At 42.4% G+C, this 23700-nt stretch overlaps 1 protein-coding gene across 2 annotated transcripts; it reads left to right on the plus strand.

Moving 5' to 3' along the window:
- The first annotated feature begins 1022 nt into the window (after positions 1 to 1022).
- Positions 1023 to 23151, plus strand: zdhhc9 (zinc finger DHHC-type palmitoyltransferase 9). 2 transcript variants are annotated; one of them, XM_061079492.1, is made up of 10 exons: positions 1023 to 1506; positions 1604 to 1815; positions 9833 to 9993; positions 13512 to 13670; positions 15166 to 15303; positions 15715 to 15761; positions 16499 to 16603; positions 20461 to 20564; positions 20785 to 20893; positions 21575 to 23151. In XM_061079492.1, exons 2-10 carry the CDS (start codon positions 1652 to 1654, stop codon positions 21776 to 21778), a joined length of 1191 nt encoding a protein of 396 aa, XP_060935475.1. In that variant the 5' UTR covers positions 1023 to 1506; positions 1604 to 1651; the 3' UTR covers positions 21779 to 23151. The 2 variants fall into 2 exon arrangements, with proteins under 2 accessions (XP_060935475.1, XP_060935476.1); XM_061079493.1 differs by having other exon boundaries at positions 21596 to 23151.
- Positions 23152 to 23700: the final 549 nt, after the last annotated feature.

Below are 23700 nucleotides of genomic sequence, written 5' to 3' on the forward strand. Positions count from 1 at the left end.
AACAGTTACACAAATCCATAAGATGACTGCAGTGTTTCCAAACAATGGAGTTGGACCACATACTCAAAAAAAGATCAATAAATGTAATCTTCTGTTCAACAATTATTTCAATTTAGAAATACAGTATGTATTAAATTCCCTGGCCACTTGGATAGCATCACAAACTATTATCAAACCTCCACATTTCTCGTGTTTATTTGTGTAATATTGTCCTGTTGTGCTGTATAAATATCACCCACTTGATGGTTTACCTCAGATGCGAGAGGTATGTGTCTTATTTTCCCATGTTAATATTCATCATATGACAAACTGTAGATTATGTTTGGGTCACACATAAAAACTTGTTTTAATCAATACAGAAGTAACTCTGTAATATCAGGATTTCTGCTGGGATTATGAAAAAAGATGCTGTTTGCTTTTATATGTATATTTACTTTCCAAAACATGTATATTACACAAAACATATTTGTATGTATTACAAAAATATGTAAACTAAAAAATATAAACAGAAAAATATGTGAAGTTGAAAACTTAAACAGAAAAATATTTAAACTTTAAAATACCAACAGAAAAATATGTAACCTTATCAATATAAACAGAAAAATACATAAAGTAAACACATTTTTACATGATAAATATATAAAAGAAAATTGTACAGTTGTGCAAAAATGAAGTAGAAAAGTATACATTTTAATAATATCATTTTTAATAACATTTCTCCAGTGATGTTCCTCTGCAGTGTTCACCTCTGGGGCCTGAAGATGACACATGTGGGAACAGCAGAGGGATTCAAACCGTGAATCCTCTTCCTCACAGCCTCTTCCTCTTCCTCACACAGCGGCTCCAGTATCTCCAGCATCTCTAAGATAAGAACATGACGTGAGCGGAGCTGTGGTGTGGCTCCTTTGTTCCTTTCTCTTCACCTGTCCTGCCCCTTTAAGGTTGGACGTTTCAATCTAGGCGTGTTTCCTGCTGCCATTGACGGAGGAGCTGGATCCTGCGGGAGAGAGAGAGCGAGAGAGAGAGAGAGAGAGAGAGAGGAGGAGAAAAACCTGCTCATCTGACACATTCACGTTCCTCCTACGCTCGAACCGAGGTTATTCCTGATTATTACTATTTATTTCACAGCGTCCGGGTCATAGTCTGATTCCTGAGGAACGAGAAGCATCGTTTATGATTCAGCCAGATATGATATGAATGTCAACCGGTCAAGGTCCGATCCGCCGGATTCTCAGGCTCCTTCTTCTCCTTCTTCTTCTGCTTCACGCGTTTGGGTGAATTCCTCCTGATCCATATTCAGTAATAATCCTTGATATTAATCCAGTGTGGACGGTGCTGGAGGATTGTTTGAGCAGCGTGGGAGCTCCACACCGGGGATGACATGCTGCGGTAAAAACTGGAAACTGGGAATAACATGGATTAGGAAACACTGATGATGTGACTGCGACACTTGAGGAAGGAACATGCTTGTCGGTCCTCCTGTGCAGAAATCTGTCTCACCACTCAGTAAGTGCGCTGCTTTCTAATGATACACCCGATCCCTGTGTCCCCTCCTTGTCTGATTTGTGTTGTTGTTGTTGTTGTTGTTGTTGTTTCTCTACAGTTTAACAGCTGACGTTCACCTAGAGATCGGATCCGACGAGAGGACACCATGTCGGCGGTGATGATCACTCGAAAGGTGCGAAAATGGGAGAAGCTCCCGGGGAAGAACACGTTCTGCTGCGACGGCCGGGTGATGATGGCCCGGCAGAAAGGAGTCTTCTACCTTACCCTGTTCCTCATCGTCGGGACCTGCTCCCTCTTCTTCGCCTTCGAGTAAGTCCTGGTCTCTCTCTCTTTCTCTCTGAGTCTTGATGGGCCTCATATCCACTGTAACTGAATCCATAAGTCACCTCAGGACGCATGTGCCTCCACCCAGCACCCTCGCATCTCTGTAGAGCAGCTGGCAGTGGGCCTGTGTCTCAGTGAGGAGGGTCTCTGTCCTGCAAAACCAAGTTCATCAACAGATTAGTTCATGTACAGGATTATTTTAAAGCTATTTTGATAGTAAAAGGGATAGTTTACCCCAAAATATGAATTCCCTCATGATCTACTCATACAGCGATGGAGGGGTGGGTGAAGGGTTTGAGTCCACAAATCACTTCTGGAGTTTAAGGGGTAAATAGTGCTGCAGACAAATCAGTACACCAGTACAGTGGAAGTAAATGATGACCACTTCTCTACACGTAAGAAAAAACTACAGAAAGAAAACTCAAAATGTCTCCATACTGCTCCTGTGGTGTCATCCAAGAGTCTGTAAACCCGATATTGAAATTTGACTCGAAACTGTGTCATTTACACCATGTTTTTATCCTAAATGTCTGCTTGATCCACGCTCCGACACGGATCCAGAGGAGGATATCAGAGGATATTTAGGCTAAAAACATGACGTAAATGATGCCGTTTAAGAGATGATGTAAAAGTCTCGTCATTCCATCTTCTCAAATGTTATTATTTAAGTTCTCTTAGACTAATAATAATTTTCCTCAACTAAATCCCTTTGGATATTTGGATATACAAATCAAAACATTTGAAGATGTCCCCTCAGGTTCTGACGTCTTTCAGGCAAATTATAAACCCAACAATCATTGGACTCTTTATGAAAACACAGATTTGTTGAAGGATCGTCTCGTCAATGAAGTGAATCCAAGCTGCTGCATGGAAATATCCTGTTTTATGTAACCAACAGTCCAAATATATATATAGTGTACAGTGTTATATATGACAGGAAAAATGATAACAGAAAATCTGAAAAATTATTATTAAATAAATTTATTCATTTATTTATTTTGACTCATCCCACCTGTTTCTGTTGTATTTGACTTGTTATATTGTCTTCTTCTTTATAATGAAGCTATTTCTGTTCTTCCCGAACACACTTTGCATTCATGTTCCGCTGCTCTGACAGAGAAGAGGTTTATGATTGACCACACACAGAGGTGTTTAATATTTGATAACCCTCGCTGTCCAGCTTCAGGGTTTGAGAAAGGAAAGCTGCCATTTTTGTTGTCTCAGCAGTTCGGTCTCAACCCACCACTCAAACAACCCCGTGGACTCATTAGCCTTCAGAACGTTGCCGTCTGGCTCGGTTGCTGCTTGTGAACCAAAATCCTGCCAGCTGAGGCTCTGCAGAGGATTGTTTTTCAAAAAATGAAGACCATGACTGTGAATAATCATCATGGAGCGGTGCTGCTCTTCATTCAGAGTACGCCCACTTTCTGTCTTTGTCCTTTTTTAAATTCCTCCTGTCTCTGCTTTCTCTCCAGTTTTTTGAAGTGACAGATTATAGACATGATGATGAGGCACAAATCGTGCAGCACAGTAGCCTCTCTCTCTCTTTCTCTCTCGCTCTCTCTCTCTCTCTCTCTCTCTCTCTCTCTCTCTCTCTCTCTCTTTCTCTCTCTCTGTGGGCGTGTATGTAGTCGACCAGGCCAAATGGATTTGGAACGTATAGAGGAGAGGTAGCTGCTTTCACTCATGCCAGGCCCTTCCCATCTCGATCTGCTCTGCACTTTAATGGCCTCCTGCTTCTTCCCTCTGAGTCCGGACAGAAGGAGCTGTTGTCTGGCTCGGAGCGCAGTGAGAAAGAGAGAGAGAGAGAGAGAGAGAGAGAGATTGAGAGAGAGAGAGAGAGCGAGAGAGACGATGCTGCTAACGCTGAACATCCAGAGCCCTGAGGAGGCATTGCAGTGACTAATGGCTAGAGGGTTGTTAGCATGCTATGTTCATATTACAGTGAAACATAATTATCTCTCGTGGGGAGGGGGTGGATATTAACTTGGAGAGGCCCAAACGACATGAGGGAAATTTTCAAACGCAGCATTACACGGCCTGTTGATGCATATGTGATTTAAATCTGTGGCAGAAGCAATATCCTTCTGAAACACAGGCTCTGAGGTTCATTGCATTCACAAATTGCACAATTACATTACATTTAATTGAGCATTAAAAAGTCCAGACTTTGGTGTTAAAGCCTCAGCTGGTGTCAGAGGTGCAATACAATTTCCGAAATGAATTTGTCAGAAAATGGTGAAACAAAATCCCATTATTATTTCTAAAAGACCAAAGTGATTTATTTAAGTTGCTTGTTTTGATCCAGCAACATACTTGAATACCAAATAAATAAGTTTACCATCATGTGTGACAAAGACACGCAATGTGTCTCTGTTGACGACAATATCATTCTGTTGGTCCGTCCACCATTTGGATCCAGAAATAAGTTTCCTGAAAAAAATATTGGATGGATTGCTATGAAATTTAGTACCAAAATACCTCCCCTATCCTGCTTTTCTTCTGACAACACCAGCAGGTTTATATTTCAGTTTCTTTTGTGAAATGTCTCCAGGTCTATTGGATGGATTGCCATGAAATTTGGTACCCACACACACACACACACACACACACACACACACACACACACACACACACACACACACACACACACACACACACACACACACACACACACACACACACACACACACACACACACACACACACACACACACACACACACACACACACACACACACACACACACACACACACACACACACACACACACACACACACATACACACACAAACACACACAGAGGCCCCAGTCAGTATTGATTATAATGACCTTGGTGATCTCTTGACCTTTTGTCTATCGCTCAAAATGATCTCTGTTTAATTATTAATCCATGTCAAACTTGGTTTGCTGCTTATTTACGAATGTTGGCTCTAAACTAAGATAACATAGTTTCACACATCTTCTTCTAGAGATGCATGAAATAATCATTGTTATCTAAAGAGTCACAGATTAATCTTCGGGTAGTTGAGGCTTGACACTGAATCATTAAGATCTAATTATTTGAAACAAAGCTTTTCGTGGCGGCTGATTCTTGTGCATTTTGCTGTAGTTCATCATTCAGTCTTAGCAGGGTTTAGTTTCCTTGTATCTTTGTTTGTTCTTTTTTGTTCTTCATTGTGTTTGGGAGCTGCACTGTGGCGTTGATGGGAGGACAGACAGGGACTCGTCCTTGTGCAGACTGTCTCATATCCTCTGAGCAGACGTCTCATTTTTATCACCAGCCATCAGCCCCGTGTGCAGGGAAACCACTCTGTGCTTTAATTTGTACTTAATTGCGGAAACGACCGGTTGAATACACAAATGAAAAGACTCATTAGGAACAACTAAACAAATTATTCACGGGGGATGTGGGCCTGGCTAAGTTTTTCCTTTACGGGCAGAATACATTTTAGTACTACTTGTCCCTTACCCTGTTGGAATTGATAGTCTCTGTTATTAGAGGTGATTTCTGAAAGGCTGTGGAAGTTAACTGCCTGACATGTTTGTATCCACGTCACAAAGCTTCCTCTAAGTCGGTTGTTTGCTGGTTTGGTTCCCTTTTGCACATTTGTGTCAGTGTGTGTGTTTGTGCATGCATGCATATGTGAATGTGGATAGCCACCTATAGAGCTTGGATGAGGGAATAAGAAACTGGAACACGGGGACATTGTGTCATCTGTGTGTCCACCCAGGACGCTGGCCTGAAGCTAGAGAGGCATATGTGCATACAAAGAGACTCATCCTTTTTCCATGTGTTTGTACATACACTGTCGACCATTTCCCCTTTACAAGTGAATGGGCAAGTGGTCTCAGAGCAATTGTATTCAGAGGAAACCTCGTAACCGACCGCTGAGGCTCCCGCAGCATCTCTAACCCCACCCTGTCTCCATGCTAGCCAATCAGGAAGCGGCTCCCTGCCCAGGCTAAATGAGCAATAACATGATTTATGCTCTACTCAGAGTACATGCTCCATTTACAGTAACGGTGATCCGCAGGCTTTGTTCTCCGGCCGCTTCCATGGCAGGAGGAGAGTGCAGATTTCTCTCCTCCCTCAGTCACACAGGGAGGAGATTTTATCTGTGTTTGTTATCTGTTCGGTTTGATGAAGATTCTCTACTTGGTATATACATAGATTCCCCTTCAATCAGGCTGTAGAAGTTCAAGTATTGGTTTTCTTGCTGCTGAAATTAAATCATCACATACACCGTTAGCGTTCATTTCACTTAGTGAATATTCTATGATGCAACATCTGTAATCCGAGCTTTAATCTGAGGGAAATGGTCACGACCCCGGCTCTAATGTTTCATCTCACTCATATGGTATTTAAATGTTGCATAACAAGCACGACTGATTTAACCCAGACAACAGATCGTACCCACTGAATTTCAGAGTAACCTTTTTTTAAACTCGCCCACACAAAGAGGTTTGAATGACATGTTTCCTCACAGTTATCTCGGTTGTCCATTGTTAAGGTCTAAGCTTCCTGTTTTACCATTGTGTTCACGTCCTAGATTTAAACATTTGTTTCCTGAAAAGAAAATAAATCCTGACTATCTTTGAAAAGCCTAGAAAGTCATGTGATGCAATTTAGGGGTTTGTGGAGGCACCTTTGAAAATCCCCCTCTAATCTCAATATTTACAAATTTCAGTGATGGAGTATCGTTCTATCAGTGTGTGGAAGAGGAGAGAGAGCAGACAGAGTTGGAGCTTTGGTTTTCTTCAGCACTGCCCCAGAAACAGGCCCATCTCAGTCTCCAGATGTTTGTATGACACAGGGCTGTTACTGAGGCCCACCGTGGATCTGCCTGCACATTACGTACATTATTCATTTGTAGTATGATTCATGCAGCTCGGCAACAGCTTACACACATTAAGTATTAATAAAGGAAGGTATTTAAACGTTTACAAAAGTAAAATTTCATGAGTCACCTAAGGAATGACACGCTGACATATTAATCCTGGTTTTATTACTGAAGAGTTAAAATGATTTGACTCTACTTTATTACTTCTATTTTAGAAGCTTCTCGTCTCGTTCTCAGTTAAGAGGGGAAATCCTTTGGATCAAAGTGGGGTAGACACACCCTAATGCATCTAATACACACACACACACACGCAAACACACACACAAACACACAGTTATTGACTGGTATATCCAGGTTTAAAATCTTATATATAAAAAACCTTTGCGTATTAAAGGCAAAGTTGCCATTTTTAAGAAACTGTTTGTTGCTCCCTATGAGTTCGATGTGAGGATTGATAGCAGTCTCATATTTTTACTGTAAATCTGAAGCTAAGGCAGATTGTTGCGTTTATATTACTGTTCTTCATTAGCTGTTTCCAGTCTTAACGCTGAGCTAGGCCAACCCACTCCAGGCTCTTATTTACTGTACGAACATGAGAGTGGTATTGATCCCCTCTCTCATAGAGATTTAAATGTTGCGAAGTATAAGTACAAGTACCTCGGGGTTGTATTTGAATGTACTTGTTACTTCCCACACCACTTGAAGTCGTTTATAGTGTTACCTACAGACAGGGAGATTACAGGGAGTGTGTCGGGGGGGCTGTGTGTCGTTTGGAGGTCTGAATCGATCACCTTGTTGATGATGAAAACATTTTCTCCTCATGGACCCGCGGGCAGATTAAGTCCCGTTTTTCTGCTGCCTCCGTGCTGACTGATGAAAAACCCAGCGTCACTGAGCCAGCACCACCCGGCTCCTCACCAGCACAGGAAATGGTCACATCCAGGAAGGACGTGCAGGCTTGATGGGAAGCGATGATAGAGTGTGCCTTGAATACCGACCAGTCATCATTACGGGAATTACACTTCATCGACAGAATGCCTTCGCTCAGTCCGAATCCACTGCCTCCCGCCGTCTGTGCTCTACAAATGGGACAAACCGACTTCACAGGCTTGCTCCGGTGGAAAGCTCTATTGATTTGATCTCTGCTCTGTGTTTCCATTAGTGTGAAAAAAAGGCTATGCAGGGAAACTGCTCAGACCCGTCCTGCAGGTGTGTGTGTGTGTGTGTGTGTGTCAGTGCTCAGGTATGTGGATGTACCTGGCTTACATCATGAGCCAGGTACATCAGATTTATCAGGACTCTGTTCGCTGCCATGTTTTGCAGACTGACAGTTGTTCACTCAGATACTGTCCTCTCTTTTTAAACTTCCTTACAGCTGTGTGTGGAGACAGTGGAAGAAACCCAAACAAAACTCTCTCACGGTCAAATGACTTTTTTTTTAAACTTAAGACAGTCAATGTAAAAACATGTAAGAGTGGTTGTAAAAAACGATTGTATTTAAAGGGTTGTCAAATTCTATAGTGTTGACTGATCATTTGATTAAACACCAACTTGTATTGGTTCTAATGAACAAATCCCAACTAAACCAGCTACAACCACATAGTTACAAAAAATACTATGTGTTTTTGCTGTTAAGCAGATTTGATAACCAAAAATAGCATACTTTTATATAAGTAGTATACTGTTACATATACATGTGTTACAGTACAAGCATGTGGCTGGTATTTGACAAATATGAATGTCTGCCTACATGTGATATCATATTCATTTGTAATTTTCTTAGTAAAAAAGGATCTTTATTTAAACTTCGGGCTGCACTGAAAGATTATTTCTTTCATATGTTTATCTGAGGATTTTCTTTTTGATATTTTGTAATGTCAAGATGACGTTTTGTTGTAAACCCAAGGATGATAAATGTAATTGTATAAAACTTATTACTTACATGGTTAATTGTTTATAGATTGACATTTAAATTTTGTTCAAGTGAATTTCCTGAATACTCTAACTTTATACTTTGACTTTAACAAAAAGATGATGTACATCAGTGGAGTGTCAGAGCTCTAAAGTTCTTCTTCCTCATAATAAAGCAGAGTGTGTCAGCTGTGTGTGCAGCTTTTTAATAACATGGAAGGGAAGTTAGCCATGTACAGGATATGGCATAACAACCTGCAACCCTGTAGTGCAACAGTAGTTTTGCATTTTGAATAGATGATCCTGGCCACATGGGAGGGAGATGAGGGCGTGCAGTTAAAGTATTAATATCTGCATGCGGGAGCGTTTTCTGCCGCTGCGCTCGGCCCTGTCGCTGCTCACATCTGTTATCGCGTTGAGCAGCAGGCCTGTTCGGTGGAGCCCCGCTGGCTCTAATCTCAAAGGCCTGGCAAACGCAGTTATGCTAATATTGCTCCACTCTTCCAGAAGGTGAGGGGAGTGTGGCGTGGTGTTGTTTATTCATGGCCGGGACTCTTGAATGATCCAAAGAAAGGGCAGGTCACGACCTTGTGCTCAGAACAACAGTTCAGAGTATGTAGTGTTGTTGTGTCATGTCCTCCGTGCTCTCTTTCAGAGGGCTCTCATACTTACGCTTGTCACATTTATTTTTATATTTCTTCAACTCTTTAAATCAAACAGTGAAGGGCTGCAACTAAGGATCATGAATGCTTTACTGGTTGTTGGAACTGGGTGTTACAATCCCTGTGGATCAGAACTCTGACTGGATATTCTGATGAAGGGCAACAAGAGGATGTTACTTATGACACATCAGTTGCAGTTGTTTTCCTAAGTGTCCTTGGGGTGTGTCCCATAATTACTGGCCTTTTTACGGTTACTTGTTCCCACAGGAGCTCCACTCCAGCCCTTTTTTCCTACGGCGATAAGTTAATTGACCAGGTGATGTCGTCCCTTTTCATCCATAGCTTATGACTGCCTTACCCGGCAGATTCCTCAGGTGGTTTTACAGACCTGCCCTCTGACTGATCTTATAACATCACATATTAATTACTTTGTTCAGAAATATTTGAAAAAATATATTTACATATTTAAATATTTACATTGTCCCCAAACATAATTTTTTTTTTTTCAGAATCCAGAACCAGAGATACAGTTAGTAAAGTCACTATCTCTCTTTATTCATATCGCTTTTGTCTCCCCTCCTGCAGATGTCCATACCTGGCTCTGCATCTGTCTCCCACCATCCCAGTCTTCGCTATCGTGCTCTTCCTCTTCGTCATGGCCATGCTGTTGAGGACCAGCTTCAGTGACCCTGGGGTTCTGCCACGGGCCCTCCAAGAGGAAGCCACATTCATCGAGATGGAAATAGGTAGGTTACAAAACTTTAGAAACATTTGTTTTCATTTCTGTGAAATGTTCGTAACTCAAACTCTCGTCTCCCCATTAATCCACTTGGCTTCAAATGTATATTCTTTGATGAATAAGCCCAGAGACAATCACGTTTGGTAGAAATGTCAATAGACAAAGTTGAGGGTAATTAATAAATCAGGTTTTCATGACCTTTACATGTCCATCAAGTCTTCAATTAGAGCAGAAATACAATGATTGATCTCATTTTCCAACTCATAGTTAATTATAAATCAAAATAGAATATTTAGGTTGATGGATATGAACAAAATGAATAAACACATCCATGTGATTTTGCATGAAATATGTTGTCTCTTCTGAAAAACTGAAGGAATTGTTGTCAGGAACATTTGTAGAGCTCTGATCCACCAAAAAGGAAATTAACTTTGATAATAGTAGAAAAGAGAAAGTAAAGTCCACGTTGACCGATGATGCTCGGACTTCTGAAGGTTTGAGGAAGCGAGTCGTCCAATGTGACAGTCTGGCTTCTGTCCTTGAAGTGTGTGTATAGACATAATTCACAGTCAGTGCTCATAAGGCCGACAGACACGTCTCTTATCTACATCCATTCAAATGTTAAGTCAACAGCAGAACAAACGGTTGTTACAGCTCATGATCTGATACGTCGTCGTCCTCTCGGCGTTGCACATCTATTTGTCTTGTATAAAACCACATTGGGGATTTGTTCAGTGGATTCTGTGGAAGTTGTGGAAGGGACAGTATTTGGAAGCATGAATAGTTTAGTGTCGGCAGGTGAAGCAGTGAGCAGACGGCCTCAGTCCTGCTGGTTTATTCATGTTCGTTATACTTTATGATGCTAAAGGTTGGACTCGCTCGTCGGTGGATGTAGTGCTCGCTCTAACACTCGTTCATTACGAGGAGTCTGTGTCTCATTATACAGAACAAATACTTCGCTGTGTACTAATGACAACAAAACCTCATTGTCTTCATCAGAAATGATTTTTTTTCCCCGTCTGCTCCGTTTGCTCTTCAGACTCTTTATGTCTGGATGATAAGTCATTTTGTGATATTACTGCAACAGCTCACTCTGCTTCCTCACCCTCCCTCCCTCCCTCTCGTGGCTGGTCCGTGTTCACTCTTTGTCTCTGTGTAAGATTCATGGCGTCCTTCAGCCATCGCTCTCCCACTACACACAGGAGGCCTGGGTGGAGACTGGTCTCTGCTCATGACAGAGGTGGACTGTGAGAGCGATGCTGAGGCGCTCGCTCCTCTGAGAGTGTGTGAGCCAGCACTGCTCTCATCATGACTGTGACTCATTCTGCTCTCTGGATGACTACAGCTCGCCGGTTTAACCATCTTTGGCTGTGATGACACAGGCACCTGCCTGTAGTTTATATGAGGAAATGATTCATGTGAATACAGCTGCAACTAATGATTCTTTTTGGTTTTGACACAGGTTTGAATTTCAGTGACGATTTTTGTTTTGATTGATTAAAAGTTCCCAGAACTCACATGGTATAAAACAGTATAAAACGCAATTATACAGAATATGTTTGCAAAGACAGGCACACAAAAATCAAATCAAACCTTTGAAACTAGAGACTATGAGAGAATATCTGCAACAAATGGTTTAAACAACTGCTTAATTTCGGTTGATCAACTTAACGATACATTTCCAGTTGGTAAAGTAAGTTAGCTATTAAAACCTGCTCTTATTCACATTTACACAAAAATACATACCATGTTCATTGAGGACACAGAGTTAAGTCTTTTAATTATTTACTTGGAGGGGATTAGTTGAAATGTAACTGCGCAATCAATATGTCTACAGTTAGTACAGCATTTATAGACCCAAATGCTTCCTCAGTTAAAGGCAGAAGCTGCAGTATAGTCAAACTGCAGGACACAATATATAGTACACATTAAAAAACTATTAACGCTGAGGTATTCATCATGGTGTCCTGAATTTTCATTTAATTCTTCCTTTAAATCCAACTTCTCCAAGCCTCTTAACCTCAGGAGTTTTTAGGATTTCCCTGCAAACACAAACAAAGAATAAATCTCTAGTTGCATGCAGTTTCCAGAACCTTTCACCGATTAATCACTTTCACTCTGTTTTTTTACATTTTTTTATCCACTTTACACAACCTCCAAAAAAGTAAAATGTCCGTTACATAAATGCTAAAAAGGCGGAAAATTCACTGCAGCAGCTCAAACAAAGCTCTCGATTTAACGACTCCCATCCCGCACTTAAAGCTAAGAGCCAGTATTTGTGTTTGGTTGGCTGTTTTTTTTTTGTTATAAGTGTGGGTGCGATGGCAAAGGCAGGCCTGGGCGTTTGCTTTCATTCTGAAGCCGAGGCCGGCATGTTGATGAAGCCGCCACAGCCTCTACGCTCCGTCCCCTCCGCCTGTTAGCGACTGGTCCCGGGGGGGAATGCTAATACGAGGAGAGGCTTCCTCTTGGAATATTTAATGCCCCTCGCAGACAGAGCTCTGCTACCCGAGGGAGTGGCATCATTCCCCGTGAGTGATGACTCATTCCTTCCTTTACCCTGCTTTATCCTGAAAGCCGCTTATCCCACATTCTTTAGATGTATATTATGTTGAATATTTTGTGCCGTCAGATAAAATACATTTCAAAATCTTCATGTCTGTAGATTTGTTACGGATTGTTTGTTTTGTGGATGTGTTTCCATGATTTATTAATATGCTTTTACATAACAGAGAACAGTCATTTAGAGCAATATAATAAGGATAAGTATGCAATTTAGCTAATGCAGAATTTTTCCTCCACTCCCTAAACACTTAAGCCAGCTCAGATAATCTAATTTCCACGTTTGGCACATTTTCCTTATCTTAATGTGTCCAAGTGAGAGTCCAAGATTCACATTGGGCCACGTGCAGCATGTAGATTTCTCCCTTACCGCTTTTCCCATGACAGATTCCTGCCAGCAGCCCTCTGGTCATAAACCAGCCTCTCTAATGGCTCCTGCAGTGCAACATAATAAGAAAAATCGGAGCTGCTCAGAAAAAGAGAATTTCATTTGGTTGCTGGCTGCTGTGCAGAAGAGAGGCTGCGTCACGTCGAAGATACGACTGTGAAATACAGTCACTCCAGTGTGTGGAAGGTTAGCTGATGCTCACACAGAACTGGACACTGTGCACCATAGTGTTGCTAATATATAAGATTAACAGCTCAGTGGTCATTACACATAAATCCACTAGCATCAATACCAAGCCGATGTTGTCATCCACTGATTTTCTCAAGGTTCAACTATCAAGATTTATATCTGGGTTTTTCCTCGTCCTTGTCACTGGATGTCACATTTTTACCTGTCTGTTTGAGAAATACCGCAGATGAACAGCTGTAACATCTAATGCAATTCTGTGCGAGAGCGCTCTTAAGAATTGCACCTTTTGTGAAGCTTATTCTTTCTGCCAGCACTAAAGATGTTTTAGGGTTAATAATACTTAGAAAAAGCCTTCTCATGAATGTTGTTCTGTTTTGTTTCCGCAGAGGCCGCCAACGGGAACGTCCCCGCGGGTCAGCGGCCTCCACCGCGAATCCGCAACGTCCAGATCAACAACCAGATCGTCAAGCTCAAGTATTGTTACACCTGCAAGATCTTCCGGCCTCCTCGAGCGTCTCACTGCAGCATCTGCGACAACTGTGTCGGTGAGACATCACTTCCTACCTGTTGTTCTCATTGGATTATGGTTTATGGGACTTTTTTCAGAAGTAAAAGGTTAGAAATGTTAGAATAGCTCCCTGACTTGATTGTTACTAGAGTATTGACCTTCATATTCTGCCTGGATTCATTTGTCACTGTCATGAAATTATTTGAAAAAGATTTATAAATAAATGTCAGACCAAGCAAACATGGTACAGAAGGTTTTTGGAAAACTGAGACAAACTCACTAAAAACATCACAGGGTGGACTTTTTTAGAACGTGCTTTGAATTTTGAAGGCAGAGTGTTTGTTTGTGTGTTGCTGTGTGTGTGCGTGTGTGTGTGTCTGTCTGTGTGTGTGTGTGTTCGGCTGATGTGTCTCTCAGTCCTGCAGAGTCTTGCAGTCATTTGGCTGCTGATGATTGAGGAATGTGTTTGAACGCAGCATAGACTCAGAGGCGATATGAGAGGAGACAGTGGAGGCTAAGAGAGGGAATAAGTGCTCCGTCATTGTGAACACTGGTTCATCTGTGTGCACCTGCTACACACACACACACACACACACACGCCTCACTCCCTGTTTTACTGCAGTCATATCTTTACCTCCTCAGCTTTACATCATTCACAGTGGTGAAAGTCCAAATACACAGCACAAAAAAGCTTATATAATAGTAATATTTGCTTATACCCACAGTCTTTTGTGGTACACCTATAATGACTTATTAGAAATTCAAAGTAGTCTGTAGTTGTTTGAACAGTGAATTTGGTTTTGTTGGATTATTCATACAAAACAAAAGGTACTGGGGGTTACATGTTTGAAGCGCTGCACCTGTCTCTGATATGGGATTCAATTTGCGAAAGTGGCAAATCAGGTTTAGCTTCTAGTAGCTAAAGTGTTGATATTTTTAGCTCTAATTCAATGGTTTTTATATCCACACTTAGCAAACAGCACAGAGCAGCTACAATATTGTTAGTGTGGTGCACCAACTGGTCACCATCACCATCTCACTGCCGTTAACAAGACTAAACATACTTCCTATACAGTTAACTCATTCCAGATCGAGTGTACAGTGAACTAATTGAATTTTAAAACAATAGAAAACGTGCAGTATCTTTGTTCTGCAAATCCAAAAATGATCCATCTATTTTACCTTTTCTACAAACCGCTTCTTGCCTCATGTTTGTGTGTCTGTTAGCTCTCGTTGTGAAACTCCAACCAGGAAGTTGAGAGAAAAGTACAAAAAACCAAGACTTTCACCTCTGTTTACCTCTGTCTCGGCCTAACTTCCATCTGGCTCTGCTCTGTTTGATAGAACAGGAAGGGATCACTATATATAGACATCAGGTTTACAGAAGCTGAAGCACAAAGCGACTAAAAGACTGGAGCTGATACCGGTGTATTTTTAACACTTCGTTTGATTGCAAAAATAGTCTGTTTTCTAATAAAGTCCACATTTCACATATTTATACAAGACACTTTTTTCCCCTCTCTTTTCCACAGACCGTTTCGATCACCACTGTCCATGGGTGGGCAACTGTGTGGGCAAGAGGAACTACCGATACTTCTACCTGTTCACCCTGTCGCTCTCCCTGCTCACCATTTACATCTTCACCTTCGACATCGTCCACGTGGTAATGCGTAAGTATCGACCTGTTCCATCAGAAGCAACGTGCAGAGACCTATGGCAGAGACTGACGCGTGAAAAGCTGCAAGAATGTGGCAAAACAGGGAGAGCGAGCTGTGAAACCCGCTCGTCAGCAGCGACTCCCAGGGTTTATGCAAATGCCGGCACATGTTCTGTAACCATGACCTAATTCAGACCAGCCTACTCCTGATACGTGACGCAACGCACAACAGCAACTGACAGCTCGACACGAGTCCTCCTCCATTCTCATCCTCCTGCTTCCTTGTTCTGCCCAACAGGACACAGACACACGTTTCTCATGGGGATAATTAGCTCTGTTCTCTTTATACTGTGTAATATGTGAGATCTGTTCCTTTTCAGGAGAAGAAACTGAAACAGCAACTGTCCTCTCTGTCTGTTCACAGGCTCGGTGGATAATGGCTTCCTGAACACTTTGAAAGAAACACCTGGAACATATCCTTTCAAAACTGCTTTGGACGCAGCTCGTGAGCTCTTAGTTATGAAGAAGAAAGTCGTGTATGATTGGTGTTTAAGTCGTGAGAACACCGCTACTTCAGAGCTTCCAGAGAATATATACAATATGTACAATATATACAATCTAAAGGATTATGTTTGCCAAACAGCCAGGCAAAATATAGAACTACTGAGATGTTTATTTGGCTTAGGCTACTTCTTATACTCAGAGTAATATCCTCCACACTCCAATGGAAGCATTATGCAGTTTCTTTGTTGTGCTCCACTTAAATATCAACCACTTAGGAAGTGGGCTGTTTGTCTTTTGGCCTTGGGTGTGTATCTTCAGCCTCAGTTCTCCACTACGAAACCATGTCTGCAGCCAGACTGCAATAAAATCTGTTTTACAAGATTGTTAATCAAAAATATTAGCTTGAGACATTAAAACACAGGAGGAGACATTTTTAATCGAGTCACGAAGCTTAATTAGTACAGTAGAACATTTTACAGGTGTAGTAACAGTAAATAAGGAAAGTTTGACTTAATGATGAATTAATTTACTCAAGTAAATTCCAGCTCATCGTTGTCTCAGACTTGTCTCGGACTTGTCGCTGGCTTTATTCTCTTCATTAGTCTTTGCTAATTAGTCTCTTCCACTTTGCCGCCTCCTGCTGTTGGATCAGTGACCGAGTGTCCGGCACCAAACATCTGTTACTCTTCTCTTAACTCGTGTCCACTGTGCTGGAGGTGCTGGTGTGCTTCTTCACCCTGTGGTCAGTGGTGGGACTGACCGGCTTCCACACCTACCTGATCTCCCTCAACCAGACCACCAACGAGGACGTAAGTGCACCGAACTGCCTGCTGCCTCACACACTACTCCACATGAATGATGGCGTCAACATCTGCACTTTGTTTACTCGGGTCTGAATCAGCAGGTGGAGCACAGAGCGGCACATTTACATGTAGTTTGTTTTATTTTTCATATGACATCTATGCAGGTGAACCATGATGTTAACTATCAGGATTAACTGTGACATCATTATCATTCAAGTGCTCGATCCATGTGGTGGAAACTTCGACTTGATGCTGTTTAACTGGACTTTTATTGGCTGCATTTGTCTTAGTGGTTCACAAAAAAACTGTGAATATTATTTATTATACTTTATACTTTATATGCTGAGGTTGGCCCATGTTGAGCTCTCACCACAAGTGAATTGTGAACCTCGGCCACACCTGAATCACAACATTCAGATGTAATTTAACCCGCTCTTAATTTAAAATTGAGTCACATTAAGACATGTGCATGCATCTGTTGTCATGTAGCCTACAATAGACTGTGTTTAAAGATGCAGGAATGAAGCAGAAACTACAGATGTGTCTCTTTATAGCATCAAAAGACTATTTAAAAAACAAACATACTCGCAATATTAACAACAATTACCTAAAATAATACACACAAAACATTTTTGATAAAATTGAATTTGACGTGTACTTTGATTTTTTACTTTGGTCCACGTTCCATTCACTAACATGGATGAATAACATAACATATACTGCACCTTGCACCACATGTGCATGAACCACCACCTTTGGCCTTGTCCATCTTTACATACAGTCTGTGTGGCCCACGTGCACGTTTGGGTGGATCCCACTCGAGCTCAAAGGTTGGTGATTGTGCACCAGAAGCTGAAAACGTCACCAAAAGATAAACAGTTCATCAGTGTATTCATGGAAGTACTATCGTTACCAGGTAGTTAAAAGTTATTTATAAAAAGAGAATAATGCGTTTACAGCTTTTTAATCATCCGGCCACTGAAACACTACTTGGTTGCATTTCCACTTTGTTGGATTCTCTCCTGTATCCGATTGCTCTGCTGTTTGCTCAAGACAAATAAAAGGGAAAAGTATAAATAGGAGATAACTGAAATGCAAGTTCCCCCTTCTGCTTTGGCGCTGTTGACTGGTTTTCACCATTTTGTCACATGCCCACATTTTCTCAACTCTAGTGGTAAATATTTCAGTCTTAGCGGTTAACACTAGATGTACATATATTAACAAAAAAATCCCGTAGTAGTAAAACCCAACCCAAGAGTCAATTATTGTTCACAGATGTAAAAATGTAATAGATCCTCCTGAGTGCAGATTCGTTTCCAGCCCTCACACATGTAAGAATTACAATGAAATGCAAGACACGGGCTTAAGTTGTTTTAAAATCTGTTTCGGATCCACGCGTTTGACAAAGTTCAGCACAAGGTGAAGATAAAGTGTCGCTTTAAACGTCTGTAAATATTGCGATCAGTCAGCCTGGGTTCACAAGGCTGGAAAGTTAAACATACATGGCTGCGGTGTAAACACTACAGTTCCTTGGAGCGCCGAGCTGTTGCCTTGACAACGGCAGCGCCGCGCCCTGCACCGGAGGACCGGAGGGCTGTTAAAGCTGCAGCTTGTTAAACAAGGTTATTATGTTGGGAAGAGAAAAAGAACTAAACAAAGTAAAGCTCTCAAATATAAGCAAGGGAATAGTATAAAACAAGATTTCAACTGAAACTACTAAAGATGATTTATTACAGCTGAAACAAAGACATGTCACATGTTTTAAACAGGTTTTTATTTTTTAAATCAGATTTTACATGACGCAGAATGAAGCACATGCTGGGTTTGTCCAATACTTCCTGCTGTGTTTTAAACATTGATTCAGCCTGTTTTTTTTATCCAGTTCAGCCCCAGAGTCTCTAATGTGGCGAATAGAGAGTGAGCCTCATAACCATCGAGCTGGTAAATGATTTGAACGCAGCATCTCGGCTCTTCTCACCAGCAGCACGCCGCAGATTAATCCTCTGAAAATATGCACAAACTGCTGCTATTAATAAAAATCAGTGTTGGAACTGAGCTGAGATAAAAGGAAACGTGAGCAGCTGAATTTTCTGAATCTTCGCTTTTTGATGCCAAATGAAGTATTGATTGCTTGGGCGCGTTCCCGTTGAGTCATTATTTAGTCATCACACACACACTGGGCCAATGTGAAGCAGATGATGAGTGGTGGTGATGCAGGTGAATCCAGTTCGCAGTGTGTGTGTGTGTGTGTGTCAGTGTGTGTGAGGAGCAGCATTAACAGTGTGTGTACTCTATCGGGGGCTTTGTTTGGCCCAGATCTGACAGCAGAGGCTCTGACGAGAAGCGCTGCTGGAGACGGTGGGAGATTGTAGATGGCGGAAAGCAAGCGAGTGCACTCGTACTTTGTTGTAATGATTAATTTATTATTCCCCTTCTTCTTTCCTGTGGGATGTTTGGCCTCATTTTTTCCCCCCCCGCCCGTACAGAAATGCAGCTCTGCAGTGTAACGTTTGCTCCGGGAGTCGAAAACAATGGCTGTCAACGCGGCCGTTTCAATATCTGTGATTGGCCTAATAATAGATGCATCGATACCTGCAGGGCCCGGGCCCGCTGCCAGAGATGCTGCTGTTGCAGAGCCGAGAGGGGGGTGAGGGGGGGTGAGGTGGGGTGAGGAGGAGGGAGAGAGTGTGAAGAGGATAGAAACGGTGGAATAAGAGCGAACAAGAGAAGGCACCTTGAGTGTTGTAGCTCTTCTGGTCTCCCACAGGACGACACATGGTCTGTCAGCTGTGTCTCCAAACACACACACACACACACATACACATGCACACACACACACACACACACACACACACACACACACACACACACACACACACACACACACACACACACACACACACACACACACACACACACACACACACACACACACAGTATGCACTGTAGCGCTGACCTACATCTACATATACTGCTTTTTTTCTCTGACTTGCAGGAAGGTCAGTCAGTCCAAACAGATGCTGTGAAAATGAAAATGTGTCTGCGTTGTTATATCTGTTACATTTGCATCAATATCAATTTAATTTATCTTCTTCTCTCTTGTTTTTGCGATAATTAAAAACATAAGCTAGATTAAAAAAAATACCTTAAATTGTCAATGGGGCCATTTGCATTGTTACAGCATCATTTTTTTTGAAAATGAGTTATATAACTAATATAGATATAAAAAGTGTAAATGAAATACAAATATATACAGGATTAACAGTATATGTACAGTGTAACAGGAATTAATCTCTGAGAAATCAGTGAAATTGTCGATTAAACACAATATTAACAACCACAACATTAAATGGGTTGTTTATTGGTTCATGTCCCATCCTGCTGCCGCGTTTAGTAGAAATCCATTTAGCAGTTTTTGAATAAAACTCAAAAAACAAACAAATAAACAAACCAAGGGGCAAAAACATAGGAAGTCAAAAAAAGATGATTTTTAAAGGGAATAATGCAGAAGGATTTTTTCCACCATGAAAATGAAGCGAAGGAGAAGAACCATCTAATGTTTCGTCTGCTGCCGGCGTGTGACTGAGAGGAAACACACATCACACACTCTCATCAGCACATAGACTCCCCATTAAACCAGGAATCATTAAAATCCCTGACTAGATCCTTTTACTGGGTCAAAGCCAAGCCGGTGGGAATAACATCTAAAAATGGAGCTCTGCTTTTGAATAAGGTATAAGCCCAGGGAAAAATCTTTTTGAAGGAGAGCTGAGCGAGGGGGTAAAGTAGTCGGGGGTGCTCGGGAATTCGGCTGATGAGAAGAGTCCATGTGTTTAATGCACTGTATTTGTTGTTTTTTTCAGATTAAAGGGTCGTGGTCTGGGAAGAACAGAGTCCAGAACCCGTACAGCCACAAGAACATCTTCAAAAACTGCTGTGAGGTTCTGTGTGGGCCGGCCTACCCCAGGTAAAGCTCCAGCAGGCCTGAGTGATTTAGTCTGAAATGTCTGTTTTCAATCCGAATCTCCCTTGTTTTATTCATCGTGGTGCTTTCTTCTCTTGCTTATCGGTGAGCTCTGTATCTGTGTCTGAGATGCTGTGATAGATTAGTCTCCTTTGCTCCGACTCGTTCGGGTGAATAACGAGCAGGATGCACTTAGTGACTGATCGCCTTGTCTCGCCTCCAGCGTCTTGGACAGAAGAGGACTGCAGGAGGATTCGCCGGTTCCTGCATCGTCTGCTGCACCGAACAACAGCAGCAGCAGCAGCAGCAGCAGCCCGGAGCCACAAGCCATGGTACACACACACACACACAAACACACACACACACACACACACACATCCACACACACTGTATCCTCCCTGTTCACCCAGTTTGCTCTAAAGTGGCTACAAAGCAGATCAGTGAATGCAGAGCAGAAATATAATTTAACTTTAAGTCTAAATCTATTACATTGTGTGTGTGTGTGTGTGTGTGTGTGTGTGTGTGTGTGTGTGTGTGTGTGTGTGTGTGTGTGTGTGTGTGTGTGTGTGTGTGTGTGTGTGTGTGTGTGTGTGTGTGTGTGTGTGTGTGTGTGTGTGTGTGTGTGTGTGTGTGTGTGTGTGTGTGTATTAATGTGCTTTAATTCTGTTTGTTGAAGCCAAAAAACATTTGAACTTGAACTGATTGGTTTTGCAAGAATCCAGGATTTATTCAGGAGTCGTAACAAAGTAGTTTTTATTCCTTTAGCCTTTAACAGGCTTTTTGAACCCTCTGTATTTTCCAGTCCTCTGGGGCCTCACACATTTTGATCTGGTTTATTTCACTGCATCTCAAATCTCTGTCCGATCATCTGTTTGATTTCAGTCTCATGATATTATTGGTGGATGTAAAATTTGAATCAGTTATATTATAGAGTCATAAAAATGAAATACTTGTTATATTCATGTTTATTGGGTTTGTGGTCGCTGACTCACTCTGCGTCTGCGTCTCTTCAGCATGCTGTCCTCTGCCTACAGAAAACCACGGCGCCGCTCATCCTCAACGAGCACACCCCTGAGGACGCCAAGCCGAGCATCGCCGCCCCGGCCCAGAAGAGCCCCTCGCCCAAAGAGGAGCACCCCCCGCTGTCCAAGGTCCCGCCCCTGGCTTCTCCCGAGCCCGACGTGGAGGCGTCCAGCATCAAGGACAAGTCCCATTAGCTGCGTGAGGGGGGGCGGGCCCTAATTGCGGCCACTCCCCCTCCCCCAGAAACCTGCCTGGACAGGAAGTGGAACATTAATAATCAATGTCTGATTACTGTGCGGGTGACTCCGTTACTCTCCGGCTCCGGCCCCACATCCAACCAGAAGGGTCTCTGCTGCGGCCCCTCCTTGCCCCCCCCTCCCTCAGCAGGAGCTGCAGAGCTGTTTGACTGACTCCTGCAGGAGGGGGGTGGGAGTGATTTAATGTTGAGTCAGCAGCTTCCTCTGACTCCAGAACACTGCATGCAAAAGACACGCAGGTGGAGACGCCGCTGGGAAATCTGCAAAAAAACAAGAACTCTCCTAAAGCGAATGACTTTCCCTGTGGTTCACCGGTGGGCTCCTCTGTCCGACTCTTCTCTTCTTTATTTAAAGTTGCATATTGACATTTATTGTGAGAGGCCAGTTCATATATATACTCCTTGCAAGTGTCTGGCAGGACAATAATACTTCTGGACGTGTAAACACCAAACATACTGTCAGCTTTCGTTGTGTGTACATTACATGTCCTATGCAAACCATGAGGAGGCAGGACAGGCTACAGCTGGAAGTGTGTGAGTGGACAAGATGTCCGTGCAGGGGGGGGGCAGGCCAGTCCTCAGCTGAGATGTTCCTAAAGGCTCCTTCCAGGCAAATGTAAATCGACCTTTCCAGTCCGATTCTGCTGCATCAGTACTGTTATTACTTATCTTTTTCTTTTTTTTTACGTGATCTGATCCAGGCCAACTCCTGTCCTTCCACTTTTTCTATAACTGAGGCTTCAGTGTGACGCCGGTGCTCTGAGTGACCCGGGAGCCGCTGAGTGAAAGGTCGGACCTCTGGTGATCGTAGACACTTGTAGTAACAGTGCCTTATCGCAACAGTTGCACTACGAAATGCAACTTGGGTCGAGCAGCAGAGATGCCCTTCACAGGTCAGAGCCGTTCACACGCAGATCAGTCGAGAGCTTCTCAACCAGGGGGTCCGGAGATACATCCAACATCATGAGGAGATTAAAGGGAAAGTTTCATCTTTATTTGGTAAAACATCAACAACAAACCACAATTTGTTGTTTCACCAACTGGAGCTCTATCTTGAATTCCTGCCATTTTAACATTTCAGTATTTGCACAACTTAAACAATCAGTGAAAGGTGCTGGCACTTAAATGCAGAATCATCCAACTCTCAGCAAAACTGTTAATACGATTATATCCCCCCCGATAATGAAAAACGAATTAGGTTTCTTCCAGAAAGTATTAGAAAGATAAAATCTTAACGAGGAGAAATTCACAACTGGAAGATAAATTCCGCCTGTGACCAGAAGATAAAGTTGTGTGTGTGTGTGTGTGTGTGTGTGTGTGTGTGTGTAATCCTGCAAGTCTTCACGGTTGAGAATCACTGATTTTAGAGGAAAAGAACTGAAACGCTTGAATTATAGATTGACGTGTTCTGAAAACGTCTCAGCCGACGAGAGAAGACGACCGACATCAGCAGGTCGTTGTTGTTTTTTTTTGTACCTATTTGAAGCTGAACTGTGGCCAAGTGTTAATTATCGTGCCTGCGAGCTCGAGCGCCTCCTCCTGCAAATCACATCAGAGCCGATCTTCCTCAGAGTCCTCTCTCTCTCTTTCTCTCTCTCTATCTCTCTCCCTGCCGTGTTCTGCCTTTTCATACTCGTCTTCTCACATCTGCGCTGTGACAGTAAACTCCTTCCACGGCAGCTGTCTCTGGCAGACGTGCACACATCCTCTCCTTTCACACATCTGTGTCTTTCAGACGGAGCGCAGCCTTTGGTGCGAGTATCGAGAAATCGTTTTTGTTTCGCTTGGGGGAGGAGGGAGAGGGAGAGAAGAAAATCCACTCAAGGCAAACCGAGAGAAAGTGAAATTCTTAGTATTTAA

The sequence above is a fragment of the Limanda limanda genome, chromosome 10, assembly GCF_963576545.1.
Source record: "Limanda limanda chromosome 10, fLimLim1.1, whole genome shotgun sequence".
In the NCBI taxonomy this organism is placed as follows: Eukaryota; Metazoa; Chordata; class Actinopteri; order Pleuronectiformes; family Pleuronectidae; genus Limanda; species Limanda limanda.

Coding starts and splice junctions, on each gene's coding strand:
- zdhhc9 (XM_061079492.1), top strand. CDS start 1,652: ATGTCGGCGGTGATGATCACTCGAAAGGTGCGAAAATGGGAGAAGCTC. Junction 15,304..15,714: donor CATCGTCCACGTGGTAATGC/GTAAGTATCGAC, acceptor GTCTGTTCACAG/GCTCGGTGGATAATGGCTTC. Junction 16,604..20,460: donor ACCAGACCACCAACGAGGAC/GTAAGTGCACCG, acceptor TGTTTTTTTCAG/ATTAAAGGGTCGTGGTCTGG.